Source organism: Rhinichthys klamathensis, unplaced genomic scaffold, assembly GCF_029890125.1.
Source record: "Rhinichthys klamathensis goyatoka isolate OS25496 unplaced genomic scaffold, OSU_Roscu_1.1 h1tg000019l_1, whole genome shotgun sequence".
Classification (NCBI taxonomy): domain Eukaryota; kingdom Metazoa; phylum Chordata; class Actinopteri; order Cypriniformes; family Leuciscidae; genus Rhinichthys; species Rhinichthys klamathensis.
In genome coordinates, this window is record NW_026606570.1 from 7,510,156 (window position 1) to 7,525,918 (window position 15,763).

At 36.6% G+C, this 15,763-nt stretch overlaps 1 protein-coding gene across 1 annotated transcript; it reads left to right on the forward strand.

Annotated features, from left to right (window-relative positions):
• Positions 1–448: 448 nt before the first annotated feature.
• snapc4 (small nuclear RNA activating complex, polypeptide 4) lies at positions 449–13,862 on the forward strand. Its single transcript, XM_056237869.1, has 25 exons — positions 449–666; positions 746–883; positions 1,212–1,252; positions 1,346–1,445; positions 1,646–1,668; positions 1,774–1,920; positions 2,032–2,157; positions 2,281–2,359; positions 2,446–2,527; positions 2,641–2,742; positions 3,224–3,296; positions 3,406–3,570; positions 3,722–3,872; positions 4,244–4,350; positions 5,528–5,622; positions 5,810–5,904; positions 8,785–8,867; positions 8,957–9,418; positions 9,525–9,599; positions 10,316–10,475; positions 10,896–10,966; positions 11,059–11,124; positions 11,343–11,373; positions 11,504–13,383; positions 13,463–13,862. Exons 2-25 carry the CDS (start codon positions 763–765, stop codon positions 13,526–13,528), a joined length of 4,401 nt encoding a protein of 1,466 aa, XP_056093844.1. The 5' UTR covers positions 449–666; positions 746–762; the 3' UTR covers positions 13,529–13,862.
• The last annotated feature ends 1,901 nt before the right edge of the window (positions 13,863–15,763 follow it).

Sequence of the window (15,763 nt, forward strand, 5' to 3'; positions counted from 1 at the left end):
AAATGTATTAAAATAGAAAACAATTATTTTAAATTGTAAAAATATTTAACAATATTACTGTTTTTGCTGTATTTTGGATCAAATAAATGAAGCCTTGGTGAGCAGAAGAGACTTCTTTTAAAACATTAAAAACATGTACCGTTCTAATAATTTTGTCCACCACTGTATTTTGAACATACAATAGTCATGCTAAATATTAAAGCAATAAGTGCTCATTTAATGTGCATTAATTTACGTTGTAATTAACACTCCGATGGTGAAGGGTCGATGAAGGGTGGACCTTTATTATGAAGCGTCAGTGAAGATGACGCACAATTGCTGCGCGCTTCGTGTTTGCATACGCATAACGTATTAACGTTCTATGAACGAATCATAGTTTTATCAGGGGAGAATCATTCTTAACAGTTTGAATAAGTTCATATAAATTATGGTTATATTTGAAGTCAGTCATTAAAAGCAACGACTTCGATTTAGTAATAAATGTAAATCTAGTTCAAAGACCCCAAGTGCACTCTTTTTAAACATGCGGCTGTACAGTTAGATTTGAGTGAGATATTCAAAAACGCGAGCAGTGATGCTACAGGATCCAGCAGGACTTATTATTGTGCTTGTGTTATAGAAGAGCTGCAATACTGAAGCAGAATTATGCATTAAAAGAAAGCTAATGTAAGTACATGTCCACACGGCGAAAATTGTGTAGTGCTATGACCCAGTAATCTGTATTAAAAAAAAGTTGGGTTTTCAGGTTTCATCTTGTCTAAAATGGCATCGGATGACTTGCTTGCGAAGAGGGAAAAAATCCAGAGGGAGATTTTGGCTCTTGAGAGTTCTTTAGGTGCAGACAGCAGCATCATAGACCTACTGTCATCTGACAGTAACAGTGGTGAGTCACTGTCTCTTAAACACTGTTTTTGGACATCCCATCACATTGACACAACCATGACGCCCCCAAATGCTGTCTAGGTAGTAGAGATATGCATCTTACTGGGACTTGAGAAACTATCTTGGAAATATATAAAATCATATATTGCTGGTATATATATGTTCAATTTATAAGTGAATAATTGATTACACTGATTCACAAAATGTTCTAAATGATTCGGTAGTGGTCTATTGATGAGTTAATGAAGTGATTACCTGGAATGGTCATGTGAATTAATTTGTCAAAAAGTTGGGGGCTATGTTAATGTCATATTATGTTTCCATGACAGATGATGAATCTGATGACAGTGTGCCTGTGATTGAAGGATTGGTAAGAATCTAGAAAGCCGTCTGGTTAATACAACACACTATAGAAATGAAATGTCATTTTTTTAATAAATATGCTTGTAACTCCCTCTTGAAGCATGATGACTTGGAGACAGAGAGGCAGCGGATTCAGAGGGAGATTGAGGAGTTGGAAAATACACTTGGTGCTAATGCAGCACTGGCTAACGTATTGCAGGGTAAATAATATTATTCTAAACATACCGTGATTTTTTTACTTAAAACAAATTAACCTTCACATTCTCCATGGGCACTTATGCTGAAATTAGTGGGTTGTTGCTTTTAAATATTTGACGCGTAATCTGATAGGTCAGTAGTATTTCATCATATGGTCTTCTGCTAATCAACCTTTTTTTTTTCTTTTTTTTTTGTGAAACAGACAGTGAACATGGAACTGATTCTGTGAGTTACTGCTTTGCTTCCTTCATACATGCTTTTGCTGCTATTTATTTATTTACATTTTCTTATTTTTTTAAAATGCTTATACAATTGTTTTACTTTCATTAGAGTGATGAAGACAGTGACGGGGATGATGAGTTGAATCTTCCGCAAAATGTGGAGACTTGCCTGCAAATGAATCTTGTCTATCAGGAGGTGCTGAAAGAGAAACTATCTGAGCTGGAACGGCTCCTCAAAGAGAATCAACAGCAACAGGTGAACAACAAACATCTGGGCTGTAGTTCATTGACACTGAGTGTTCATGCTACTCGATTGCATGAGTTAAATTACACTATCACTCATTTAAATCCGACTGTATCTCCACAGAAAGAGATTAAGGCTCAGCTCTCTGGCCCAAGCACGTCTAGCTCCTCCGCTCAAGGACTTCCCTCTCAGAAACTTTTTCTTGGATACTTCATGAAGCCTTACTTTAAAGACAAACTCACCAGTCTGGTATGTGATGAAAGTAATACTGGAAATCTGTATTTTTTGGGGGGTATCCGTGAAATCATGCATTTCAGTATCGTTATTGACTTTTTTTGCCTGAAGTAATTTATTCTTTTTATTTTCCTCCAGGGCCCTCCATCAAATCCAGAAACTAAAGAAAGGCTAAGTCACGGTACCAGACCGATTGATGAGCTGAAAATAAGAAGATGTATGTTTTAAGACATTGTGCTTGCGTCTTGTTACTTGGAAGATTTTTTTATATATAAAAATAAAACATGTGGTAATGTCTTTCAGGGGAGGGTTGGCAGAAGACTTTGCTGTCTAACGCAGTCGCCACAGACATTATGAAAAGGATGCTACAACCCAAACTATCCAAGTGAGTTCCAGAAAAAAGGAAAAGCAAACCTAAATATCTGGTTATTGTTGGCCTTGCTGTTTATATATATTTTATTACATTCTGAGAGCTTGCAATCATCTGGGTTTTCATAGGCTGGAGTATTTGAGTGCCAAGATGTCTAGAGTTGAGGCTGAGGGAAAAGAGGAGTTGAAAAAGCAAATTGAATTAATTGAGCAAGAAATTGCCAAAATAAGGTAAGGACATTTTAAGCACCTTGTCTCAGAGATGATGTCCTGTAAGGTTGTACCTACACTTCTATTCAAAAGTTCAAGTTAAGGTCAGTAAGATTAAAAAAAATAATATATATATATATATACTGTATATAAACTACATTTATACTGTTATAAAACATTTCAAATGAATGCTGTTCTTTTCTTTCCTATTCATCAAAGAATCCTGAAAAAAAGTATCATCATGGTTTCCGCAAAAATATTAAGCAGCACAACTGTTTTCAACATTAATTATAAGAAGAGGTTTTTTCTTGTGCAGCAAATCATCATATTAGAATGATTTCTGAAGGGCAATGTGACACTGAAGACCGCTGAAAATTCAGCTTTACCATTATATGAATACATTTTTAAAAACAATAAAAACCTTACAGACTTCAAACTTTTGAATGTCAGTGTACTTATTGTGCAATAAAATGTGTAATCAAACTCAATAATATCACCTTAGCACCCTGAAAGATGATCAGCTGGTGGGCAAACAACATGACGATCATGACTGGGAGAAAATATCAAATATTGACGTAAGTTATGTAGTTGTTTTATTGACATGCAGCCAAATACATCTTGTACTATCTTCTAACATACATTTCTCATTTTAAAAGCATGAAAGGACTTGTTTCTGTGTGGTAGTTTGAAGGTTTGAGACGGGCTGACGATTTGAAAAGGTTCTGGCAGAACTTTTTGCACCCCTCCATTAACAAGTCGGTGTGGAAACAGGATGAGATTGATCAACTGAAAGGAATTGTAGAAGAATTCAATTGCTGCCATTGGGACAAAATCGCAGAGGCTCTTGGGGTAAGGATAGAGAAATTCATGCACTTTCAAAATAGCTGCTTATGTTAATATGCTGTGTATTATGGTTTTAAATTTTTAACATGTTTAACAATGCAACCTACCATTAATGTAATGTCTTTGACATATATATTTCTTGTTATTTCCCTTCCAGACAAACAGAACGGCCTTCATGTGCTTCCAGACCTACCAGCGCTACATTTCGAAGACCTTCAGAAGGAAAGAGTGGACACCGGAAGAAGACCAGATCCTCAAAGACCTTGTTGAAAAAATGAGAATCGGCAACTTTATTCCTTACATACAGAGTAAGACAGTTGGGTCTTCTTGAGTTCTTGTACTGGATGTGGCGTATTTGTTTCTAAAACAGATCATTCTGACTCTGAAATCAGATTAGATGAGTCACATTCAAAGTAGAATAGGTGATATATAATGTAGATGTAATTTTTCTATAAATAGAAGAAAACCAATAAGAAAACTGTGAGGAATTCATTCACACATGATGTGTTCTTGCATCCACCTGCACTTTTTTAAAATAGTATATTTTACAATTTGTTTAACATGCAAAAATGTGTTTTTTATGACAGGTTTAATTGATTACTGGTTTACTTTAGTTGTATTTTGAAAACAAGTATGTATCATAGGAGCCATATATTTGTAATATTTATTATCTCCATAGTGTCATATTTCATGGTGGGCCGTGATGGATCACAGCTGTCATATCGCTGGTCGTCCGTTCTGGATCCCTCTTTAAAGAAAGGTCACTGGTCCAAAGAGGAGGACCAGGTATGGGACATCATTTAATCAGGATTCTTACGTAGTTTGAAGTGTATGGAATTTGAGTCATTTCCAGGTCTAGATAACTATGGGGAAAAAAGAAAACTGAGTTTCCAGACTATACGCTGATTTCACACAGCCATTATTTTGAAGTCGAAAGCAAGGCTCCGGTGGGAAGTGCCGCCTTTAATCACAGGAGAGTCGCGAATGCGTTGGCGTATTGTTGTGTTTAATGTAGAAATGAGTTATTCTAAAAATGTACATACATTTCTTTCATACTTTAGCCTATATACAGTGCAATTCATGTATAAAAAAAAAATTATATATAATATATATATATAATTCAGAAAGTAAAAAAATGAAGCAGGAACAAACTATATACATATCCTATATTGGATATTAACATCCAAAAGTGTACATCGCGGCAGCAGCTTCAGGTTGGTAGTCCAAGGCATTGTTGTTTATCTTTACTTCCGGGGTTCTTCCCACCGGAGCCTCGCTTTCGATTTCAAAATGGCGGCTGCGTGAAATCAGCGTATTGCCTGAATCCAGTTTTCTAAAATCTAAAATGTATCATGGCCAAAGTTTAGTGATCCTTTTTGTGATTGTTGAACACGACTGAATGTATTCAAGGTGCAGATTTTCATTACGCCAAACTGTTTGTCTTTACCATAAGCGAGTCTCTTTTGAACCACACTAAATGAATGTGCGTGTGCCACCCAAACCAGCAACAGATAAAGGAGCAAACGATTATCTAAATCAGTTTTACTTTGCTGGTTGGCGATCGTGCAACATGAAACCACATTTACAGTGTCAGAAGTAAAGAAAAGAGGTTATTAAGTGTTTTAGGTACTTCAACATGTAAGCACATTTTATCACTTTGAGAAAACCAATGAAAAAAAAAGAGAAAATTAAAAATATTTATAGACTGTATATAATGCTAAAAATAATGCTGTATGAACCATTTATGTGAAATATAATGGTCTGGAAAAAAGTATGGAGTTTTGAAATGGAAAATGTGTAGGAACTAATTTTAATAAATTAGAAACAAAGGCTTTTGGATCACTGTAGAGACACAATGTTTCAGTTTTAATATCTGTTGCAGTCACACATGCATGTCTTTTTGCTGTTCCTTAACCTGCTAAAATCACACGTTCACTAATTTGACTTACTGCTCTCATATCAGATGTTGCGAAATGCTGTCGCAAAGTATGGCACCAGAGAATGGGGGAAAATCAGAGTAGAAGTGCCAGGCAGGACCGACGGTGCTTGTCGTGACAGGTATGACACATTTCAGAAAAAAGTAAATTTATGCTCTGCAACTAATGTTTCAAAATAACGTCCCTGAAATCATCTCAACTCATAAATCGAACTTGCTGGATTGACTCGTGCACTAAATGGTACGGTATAAAAGATGTTTAGGCCAACTGGTACCTGATATGTAAATGTGAATATTTTTCTCACTTAGGTATTTGGATTGTCTTCAGGAGAATGTGAAAAAGGGGCCTTGGAGCAAAGAGGAGGTGGAACTACTAAAACAGAAGGTGGAGAAATATGGTGTTGGTAAGTGATTTCCCTCTTAATTTTTATTTATTTATTTATTTATTTATTTGCATATTTGATATACACTATTGTTCAAAAGTTTGAGGTCAATACAATTTTGTTTTTTAAATACATTAACAAATAAGGCTCCTGCGAGCCTTTTACATATGTTCTGGACATGCCCAAGTTTGTATAACTTTAGGAAATCTTTTTTGATGCATTTTCAGAAATAATAGGATTACCAATAGACCCATCTCCTTTTATTGCTATATTCAGTGGCACAGCACAGAACATGCGCCTAAGTAGTTATAATTGTAAAATGCTGGCCTTTTGCACACTACTTGCCAGAAGATTAGTATTGTTTAAATAGAAAGACCCTATTCCCCCCACAGGGTATCCGCGGGTCCTTAAAAAGTCTTTAATTAGATTTTAAAAATGTATGGCCTTAAAAAGTCTTAAAGTCTTATTTTGACTTATGAAAGGTCTTAAATTTTCAATGGCAATTTGAGTTAGACATATCTAAATGTTTTCCAAATTAAAACTATCTAATTAGCGTACTTTTTTATTTACTATTCGTTCTTTGTGGATTTGCTCGTTCACGTGACATTTCGCGTCACATTCGCGCCAGCATTACGTCTGTCTCCTGCACGCGAAACAGCAGGAGAGGAGAAGAAAGCTGGTTAATTTCAGTTCAATTGTAAGTTCATTCTTTATGTGCGTAGTGGTGTGCGATGTGTATTGTCTATTATGATATTGTAATCATTGGTTTACTTTAACGTCAACTATGTACGAGGGCGCACTGCGAGCTGACATCGCATTTGTCTCTCATGCTTGCTTTCACTGCGTGATGTGCAGTTATAGGTATGTTCCCTAATAGACGTATAAAGTTTTTGTATTTTATATATCATATGTTGTTATCATACAATATTACATCAGCAAGAGGGCTGTTTTCCCGTGCACAATATCAAATATAATATTTATTTTATATAACAGTTAAATTAACATTGTTACATTTTATAAACAATATTGTCAATATTGTTTGTTTTCCCTTTATTTCGCTGACGAGAATTTCAAAATGAAACCGTAGCAGAGTCTCAATGCAAAAGACAGCGATGATTTCTTGACTGAAATCCGCGTTTTGAACGAATCATTTTAACGATTCAATGAACAATCACTTGCAGTTCCTGAATGAATCAGCCGTTTGAACAAATCGTTTGAATGAATGACTCCCTGAGATTGCCGCCACCTACTGGCGGGTTTAGTTTCACATTTAAAGTACCCTGTAATTAAAATGTTACAATTAGAAATCAGTTCATATTTAAATATTGAATTAAGAATTGAAAGAATTGAATATATCATAGCTTTATTTATGCAATTGTAAATGGAGTATAAATATATTAATGCCAGTTCTGATGCTGCTTCTGTGTCTCCTCTGCACTGCAAAGATGGATTTTGATTTAATGATTTAATATAACTGGTAACAGTGGTATTGTGTTATTATTCTAATATAATTTAATTTGAATGTTAGAATTTGACATAAAAGGTGATGCATACCTCTAAGTAAAAAAAAAAAAAAAAGTCCATATATGGGTGAAAATGCCCCTGGAACTCAATTTAAGGTTGCAAATATTGCCCTTTAATAAAAAAATGTTAATTCCTTTCACTGCTGTGAACTGACCACTGCATAGAATATGAAAAATATGAATATCTTCGTGAGTCAGCTGTCAACAACAGGCCTAAACCAGCCATGGTACCAGTACACAAACACAATCAGTAAAATATCATCTAATTATCATCAACAAAACTTTGAAAATATTGAGACATTCTTTTTTCAATATTGCGCACCCCTAATGTAAGGTATTAATTTTGATTTCTTCAGGTCTTAAAAAGGTCTTAAAAAGCCTTAAATTTGACTTTAAAAAGTGTGCAGATACCCTGCCCCCACTTTTCATTTGATTAAGGAGATCATGCGATATCTTAAACTAGAAAAAAATAAGAGACTCTCCTCAAAGGGTCTACCCAGATATGTATGCAATCTGGCAACCCTTCTTGTCATTTGTTGAAATATTCAAGGAGGGAATACAGTCCCAAAATATGTGTAATAGATGATAATAGAATGGTAATGTTTTTTTTTACAATGTAATTGATACTTTGTCTAATGGGTAGAGGGATGGTTTGTGTTAGGGTTTTGACTGTATATTCTGTACCGGTTTGGTTTTTGTGTTTTCTTTTCTTGTATATTACAAAATCTTAAATAAATAGACCTTGTTAAAAAATGCATTTACAAATATATTAACTTGAGCACTAAATATGCATATGAGAATGATTTCTGAAGGACGACTGAAATAATGATGCTGAAAATTCAGCTTTGTCATCACGAGAAAAAAAATACATTTTAAAATGTATGAAACCAGAAAAAACATTATTTTAAATTGTTCTAATATTGCATAATATTACTGTTTTACTGTATTTTGATCAAATAATTGCAGCCTTAGTGAGCACAAGAGATTTCTTTAAAAAAAAAAAAAAAATCTTACCGACCATAATCTTTTGAACAGTACTGCATCTAAATAACGAATGACCATTACATCAAGGCCAGTTCAAGACTCGTGCAAAGAGAATTTTTAAACCAACAGATTTTATTTGACTTTTACTTTTGAAGTCAAGCTTTGACCTCACTGCTAATTGGTTCATGTTTAGTGTGAACATTGCAGCTTTGACACTGGTTGACAACCTCACATTGACAATAGTTATTTTCAATCTAGAGACTGTGTCAGCCGAGCTCTAACCACAAAAGAGCTCTAACCACTTGTATTGCTTTTTTGGCCAACCAAAATGTATCCATACTGTATCCTAAAGACTCTAAATTGTCTTTATCAATTGTGTATCATAATTGTCCAGGCAAGTGGAGTAAGATTGCCTCAGAGATCCCAAACCGGGTTGACTGCCAGTGCCTGAACAAGTGGAAATTAATGACAAAACCTGTAAGTTCATTCTTCAGTATGTCTTGCAGCATTCAACAAGAATACATCTCGTGAATAATCATACACACTGTTGTTATTTTTTTGGTTAGAGTCAAAATAAAGGCACAAAAAGAGAAATGAAGCAAACAACAGGACAACAAACAGCAAAAAGACGAAAAGTGTTAAGAAAAATTAGAATGGAAATCTGCTCCAGCTCTGAGGATGAAAAATCACTGAAGTATATGGACAGTGATGATGAACAAGATCCGCCCTTAGTCGAAGATGTGGAAATACCACGAAAGCACTATGTACAGCCAGATATGAAGAAATGGATACCTACGAACACACTGCTTCTTCCTCAAGGAACTCTCAGGACAGCGTGGGTCCGTCTTCCCACCGATGAGGAGGAACTACAGGAATCCACTAAAGAATCTGGGTTAGGCCGCATTCGATCAGAGGAGAGCAAGTGTCCGAAAGTCAGATCCATTTTGGTGCGCAACACCATCCTGAACCGTTTTGGATACATGGAAAGAACTTATGTGGGTATGAATCCTGTTGTTCTGCAGAGACAGGTAAGATGTTTACTTTCTTCATTCTCTTTTCTTTGCAGATCAATGTAGATTTATATGTTCTGCAGTTCTTCTTCGTAAAGTGAATTTTTTTTTGTCATGCATGCAGACGGACGATGAGAAGGCCATGATCAAGGTGGCAGGGATTGATATTAAACTCTTCATGCAGTGGAAGGGAGCATTGGTAATAAAGACGTGTGTTAACAGAAATGATGCTAGATGTTACATTTATAGTAAATACCATAAGTCACTTACATTATTAATATTTGTTTAAAGATAATAGAAAATGGTTGCCAAAAGCAAGTGGCGAGCATATGGTAACCTTAAAAAAAATAAGTACGATATTGGAAAGACAATATTCTGCCTTAACAGTCTTAAAGGGTTAGTTCACCCCAAAAAGAAAATTCTGTCAGTAATTACTCACCCTCATGTTGTTCCAACCCCGTAAGACTTTCGTTCATCTTCGGAACACAAATTAAGATATTTTGGATTAAATCTGAGAGCTGGATCATAGGCTTCTAAGGGATTGAAACTTGCCGGCCCAGAAAAGTTATTAAAGACATCGTTAAAATAGTCCAAGTGACTACAGTGGCTCAATTTTAAGTTTATCAAGGGACGAGAATACTTTTGTGCGCAAAAAACAAAACAAAAATAACGACTTTATTCAACTCTCCATTTCCTTCTCTGTGTGCCTCGAGTTAGTTCACGTAGTTCTGAAGATGAACGAAAGTCTTACGGGGTTGGAACAACATGAGGGTGAGTAATTACTGACAGAATTTTCATTTTTGGGTGAGCTAACCCTTTAAGTCTGAATAATATTATTTAAGGTTACATTTGTACAGTATATTTACTATATTTATATAAAATATATATACTTTATATTGATTATCAACTTTCTAGAGTCCAGGAAATAAAAAGAAAGTCCAGGGATGTCCAGGAAATAAAAAGAAAAGAAGGATGGTTCAGGACATGTTCAGCCTTAAAAATGACCTCCTGAAAGCTATAACCCCATGGATTGGTAATGTGATCCTGCCTCCACCAGACAACACATTTTGCGAAGGTACAGACCCTTGTTTTACTTTTGACAAAACACCTGAAAATATGTGGTTTAGTTATAAGCAGCCCTGCATGGAGTTTGCATAAAAAACTTAATTTGTATTTCTTAATCAAACTTGCACTCCTTCTGAAATGACTCGTCAGGCAGATTACTGGATAATGATACCAATAGCTAAAGTGATGCTAAAGCAATGTTTTAGCGACCACAGATATAATAGAGATATCAAGATATCAATTTCTGATGGAGTTTTGCCCTTTTTTATGCTTCACTACCAAGATATCTCATTATGAAACTAAAATGAGAACCATTTTATTTGACATAATTGACTTTTCTAGTCTTCAGATTCCATGTAGGCCTAGTTATGAGCGAATAGTTCAATGCATATGTTTTGTTGTCAGTTATTTATCAATAATCACTTTACAGGTGATATTGTTGGAATAAAAGCAGCCGACATCCCTCTCCAAAAGACATCAGTGCTTTTATTTTTCATCAAAGTAAGCCTAACATCTTTGTCAACATTTATGATGAAATAAAAGAAACAAAGATTACAGGGTTTTACATGGTTTTGTGTTATGTCTGAAAACAGGCTTTTCACATAGATGTCATGGGTTGCAGAAAGGTCATTGGAATTCAGCAAAAGATAAGCATTGAGGTATTTATTTATCAATCCAGCATCTTACATTTATTAGCATAGTTATCATACTTTGATTTAGGGCTGCCTTCGACTAAGAATTTTCTAGTTAGGGGCAGCCCTGCTTTGTTTCTGATATGCTTAAAAATATGCAGTAATTTTTTAAATAAGTTAATATCTTGAAGATTAGTGTTCTATCAGTGTTGTCAATTGTTCTCTCTTGTGTCATCTTTTTCCAGAAGCCTATTGCTATATCTAAGCCGAGAACAGGTATCTCAGTTTTATATTTATCCATTTTAAAGTATTGAAATAAAATAGCTAAAATACAACATCCAAAGAGCTCCAGTTATTTCTGTCAAAACATGCATAATGTTAATCTGTCGTTCCTATGGTTATATAGATCCTCCTAAAACAGTGGCAGCGATGCTTCAGGAAGCAAACCAGAAAGCTGAACACAAGAAACCTGCAGAACCTCCTCAACATTCACCTCCTCTGCAGCCAGTTCATCACCTTGACCCTCCCCAGTTGCCAGACAGGCAGATGATGCCCCCTGCTTTAATTCATCCCAACAATATTGTCATTACACAGCCAAACATGCAGGAGGCAGTGCAACCTTTAATGCTTAAAGGACAGAAAATATCACTGCTACCACAGTCACCACCGCAAGCTATATCACCGATTCCTCTACCGCTACTACAACAGACACCGCCAGCGCAACCCATCACAACCTCAACGTCCCAATCACCAAGTGTAGAGGACTCAAACAGCATCCAATCTATGAAACGCATTCGCAAACCTACTGAGAAGGTCCAAGCCCAAATGGAAGAAGCTAAAGTTAAAAGTACAAAAAAAGAGCCACCGAAACAAAAAAAGAGCAAAAATGTTGCTTTACCGACCATTACATTGCAGGCACAGCCAGTAAACTGGATTCTTAGCCCCACCGGTTTAGTACAAGTAACTGGTCCACTTTCTGCCAATATCCCAAGCAACCAGATGCTGAACGTGCCAAACAATTCCCTGCTAAATAACAGTATTCGTCCATACACCTTAACCAATTTATACCCATCGTCATCTGCCCTTGTTGTTGCTTCTTCCTCTGTCAATCCTGGCCTTATAAGTTCTTCAGTCTCTTATGCCTCCAGCTTTACCCAAAAGACTTCCTCCTCTATGAACATTAGCCCCAGAGGTAATAATTCATGCATCCAGATGCCTCCTTCAACTACTACTAGTTTAGTATTGAACCAAAGTATGTTATCCCAAGCACCTACCAAAGTTGACCAGGGAGGTTCTCATGTTGAATCTACAAAGAACTCATCAGACTCCTCCTCTGATGAAACCATTGTAAGGCAATGTCAGTCATCTCCATCAACAGGTCCCAGTGCATCTCATGCTGTTGCCAGTATTCTTCCGGTTCCCTTAACTGTGCCAGCTTTCGCTAGTGGACCAACAAATGAAGTGGTAAAGCCTTGTGGTGTTTCTGAAAATGGCTGCTTTCCTGTGAGAACTAGTCAGCTGCCAACTGTCATCCAACAGAAAAGTTTGCCCGTCACAAGATCGAGACCAATTTGTGCTTCTAGAAGACATCTCCAACGTCTGGCTCCTGCCCCACAGATTGTAGCTCCATCATTTCATGTTGTAGCTCCATCACCTCAGTTTGTAGCTCCATCATTTCATTTTGTAGCGCCGTCACCTCATGTTGTAGCTCCATCACTTCGTATTGTAGCTCCATCACCTCTTGTTGCAGCTCCATCAGTAGTACCTCAATTCACAACATCAAATGATCCATTGATCCCTATTCCTCCTGATCCTCCCTCTGATGGTGTGAGCTTCGATCCTCACTTGATATTTCCTGAGCAGTCATCTGAAGTAGAGGACTGGATAAATGGAAAAGGTGGAATTCCCATACCTCATCTAGAGATGTCTTTGCCTTACCTTCCACCGTCTGCCGCCAGCATCAAAACACTGACTTCTTTGCTCAAGGCTAAACAATCTCTGCTTACAACTGCAGTGAAAAGCCTTCCAGTTGAGTATCAAAATGACATGGGAGAAGAAGCTCAAGTAGCTGCCATCCGCAAAATGATTGCCGAAAGGTTTGCCTCAAATCCAGCGTACCTGCTTTTCAAGGCTCGTTTCTTGTCGTGCTTTACCTTACCAGCTCTTTTGGCCACCATAAACCCCTCTGAGAACGAGAAATGCGAGTCATCCACAGATAACAATGATGATGAGGAGGAGGAATTACCTTTACTACAGAGGGGAAAAAGAGTTCACCCACCAGTTGCAGTAAGTTGCGCTTAACATTGAAGCAACCTTTGTTTGTTTGTTTTTTTATTTTTTGTGCTAACGTATTTTTCTCTTTCAGAAGATTGAGCTTAACATGAATGAAAACGAAGCATCAGCAAAACAGTTCTCAGGAATCATTACATAAAGGCAAAGGAGTTTACGTCAAGTTACATAGGATTCATCAGTTGTTCAATATCCATACAGAATCCATACTGTTCAATTGTGCACCAGTGCTAATAGCTTCAGATTCTGTTCAATCTGACTTTTTATCAGTTTAAGGGACCAGTCAGATATTCTGTGTTCTTAGCACTGATTTATTTTACTCCATCCACATGTTTTGTTTGTGTCCTGGCAATTTTCTTGGAGAAAAAAAGACACTGAATTTGCACAGACCTGTTGTTAAATTATTGTTAAATTATTTTATACTTTTGTTTTGTTGCTGTTATTGTTTCTTGAATAAATTATGTAGAATTGTGAAATGTCTTGTCATTTGTCTTTGTATTATAAGCATTTATATTTTTTATGCTTTTATATTATGTGATCATAATGTGCAACTTATAGAATCAAAAAGTATGACAGTTTTGCAAATCGTAAATTTATAATATAATAAATGTTTTGGTATGTTCAAAACCATTTGATGAAAGTTCCCTACCTCGCACGGTTAGCGTCTGGACGTATGGAAAACCTTAAGACGCAATATGCGTCATTTCCGATTCTTCTTCCTGTATCCAAAGACAACAGCAGCAGCAACATTCATGGTTTTCACCACACTAATAAAGAAATTGGTTTCCTCCTTGCTCCAAAAGTATGGTGCTGTGCTGCGTCCCGCCATGTTTACCTCTACTTGTTTACTTCCGGTATACTGCACGTGGGTTTTTGTATGCGCCACAAGAAGTTCCTCTACTCAAAAGACCAAGATTCCTTGTGAATAGAACATGCGCAGAACACAAATCAATGTTCCTTTTGATGGGGATATGCCGATACGTGTTTACATGACCAAATATTCGGGTTAGAGGGGTAACCCATATTCAGGTTTTTAAAAACCGGAATATGAACATATTCGGGTTTTTGCCGGTGTTTACATGGCCGTGCGCGACCAGGTTATTCCTAATATTCCGGTTTTGAACGGGTTATTGGCTGCTTATTTACAAGCAGCCAATAACCCGTTCAAAACCCGAATATGAGCCCTGGGTTACCCCTTTTCTAACCCGAATATTTGGTCATGTAAACGCGTATCGGCATATCCCCATCAAAAGGAACATTGATTTGTGTTCTGCGCATTTTCGCAAGAAATCTTGGTCTTTTGAGTAGAGGAACTTCTGGCGCATACAAAAACCCGCGTGCAGTATACCGAAAGTAAACAAGAAGTAGACGTAAACATGGCGAGACGCAGCACAGCACCATACTTTTGGAGCGTGGGTCAGTACCAGCACCAAGCGCAAACAAAGGCGATCGCTATCTGCCCCGAACTATTCATTGTCCACGTGCTGTTGTTGTTGTCTTTGGATACAGGAAGAAGAATCGTAAATGACGCATATTGCGTCTTAAGGATGTCCAGACCAGACGCTAACCGTACGTCGCCGTTTACATCGGGATATGTAAACAGGAGTAACTCTCTCTGCTCACGCATATAAACGGGTTATTTCGAATGTTTCAGAAACCCGAATAGTGACCTTAACCCGACCATAACCAGAATATTGACCAGCTTGTAAACGTAGTCACTGACAGTTCTAGACTTGCGCAAAAACTCCCATTATAATCAATGTCGCCGTCTAAAATGCACAATGAATCTCTTATTTACATCATGTTTGAACTGTTATGTTAAAAACATTTGTGAGAGAAATCGAGTTGGAATGAGGAGATCACTGCATTCATGTGCTCAACAGACACGTCTGTCATCAGCTCATCGCTGCAACCTTTCATGCCACATGAGTTTATCTAAATCAGCTCTTTTCATGATTAATCTTGAAAGCTGTAATAGTAAAAACATAGTAGGCTAAAATATTTTGATTGAGTTTACATGTAATACTTATTTCATATGCAAAGATCAGCCAATCATAGCAGTGGGCGTTTACATTCAAGTCTTATAGCAGACACGCCCCTTCCAACAGACCCTTTAAATCAGAGTCTAAAATCAGGAACGAATATGGCCTTTAATTTCTAAATGATGACCATTTTTGCTGTAAAAATCATCCTACCATTATAAGTGCACCCCAGGAAATTTTATAAAATAAAATAAAAAATTCAGTTCATGACTCCTTTAAGGTGCACACTATTTTCTCATAAAAAAAGTTTTGGTTTTTCAAAACTACCAAAAGAATGATAGTTTTGAAAAATGTGTTTAAGGTTATGTACACTCACGTGAGATAAACTTCAGTCA

Bases quoted from the DNA above. Each gene is read 5' to 3' on its own strand.
- snapc4 (XM_056237869.1), top strand. From the start codon at position 763: ATGGCATCGGATGACTTGCTTGCGAAGAGGGAAAAAATCCAGAGGGAG. The intron at 2,158-2,280 runs GTATGTGATGAA...ATTTTCCTCCAG, and splicing joins AAGACAAACTCACCAGTCTG to GGCCCTCCATCAAATCCAGA. The intron at 10,967-11,058 runs GTAAGCCTAACA...GTCTGAAAACAG, and splicing joins TGCTTTTATTTTTCATCAAA to GCTTTTCACATAGATGTCAT.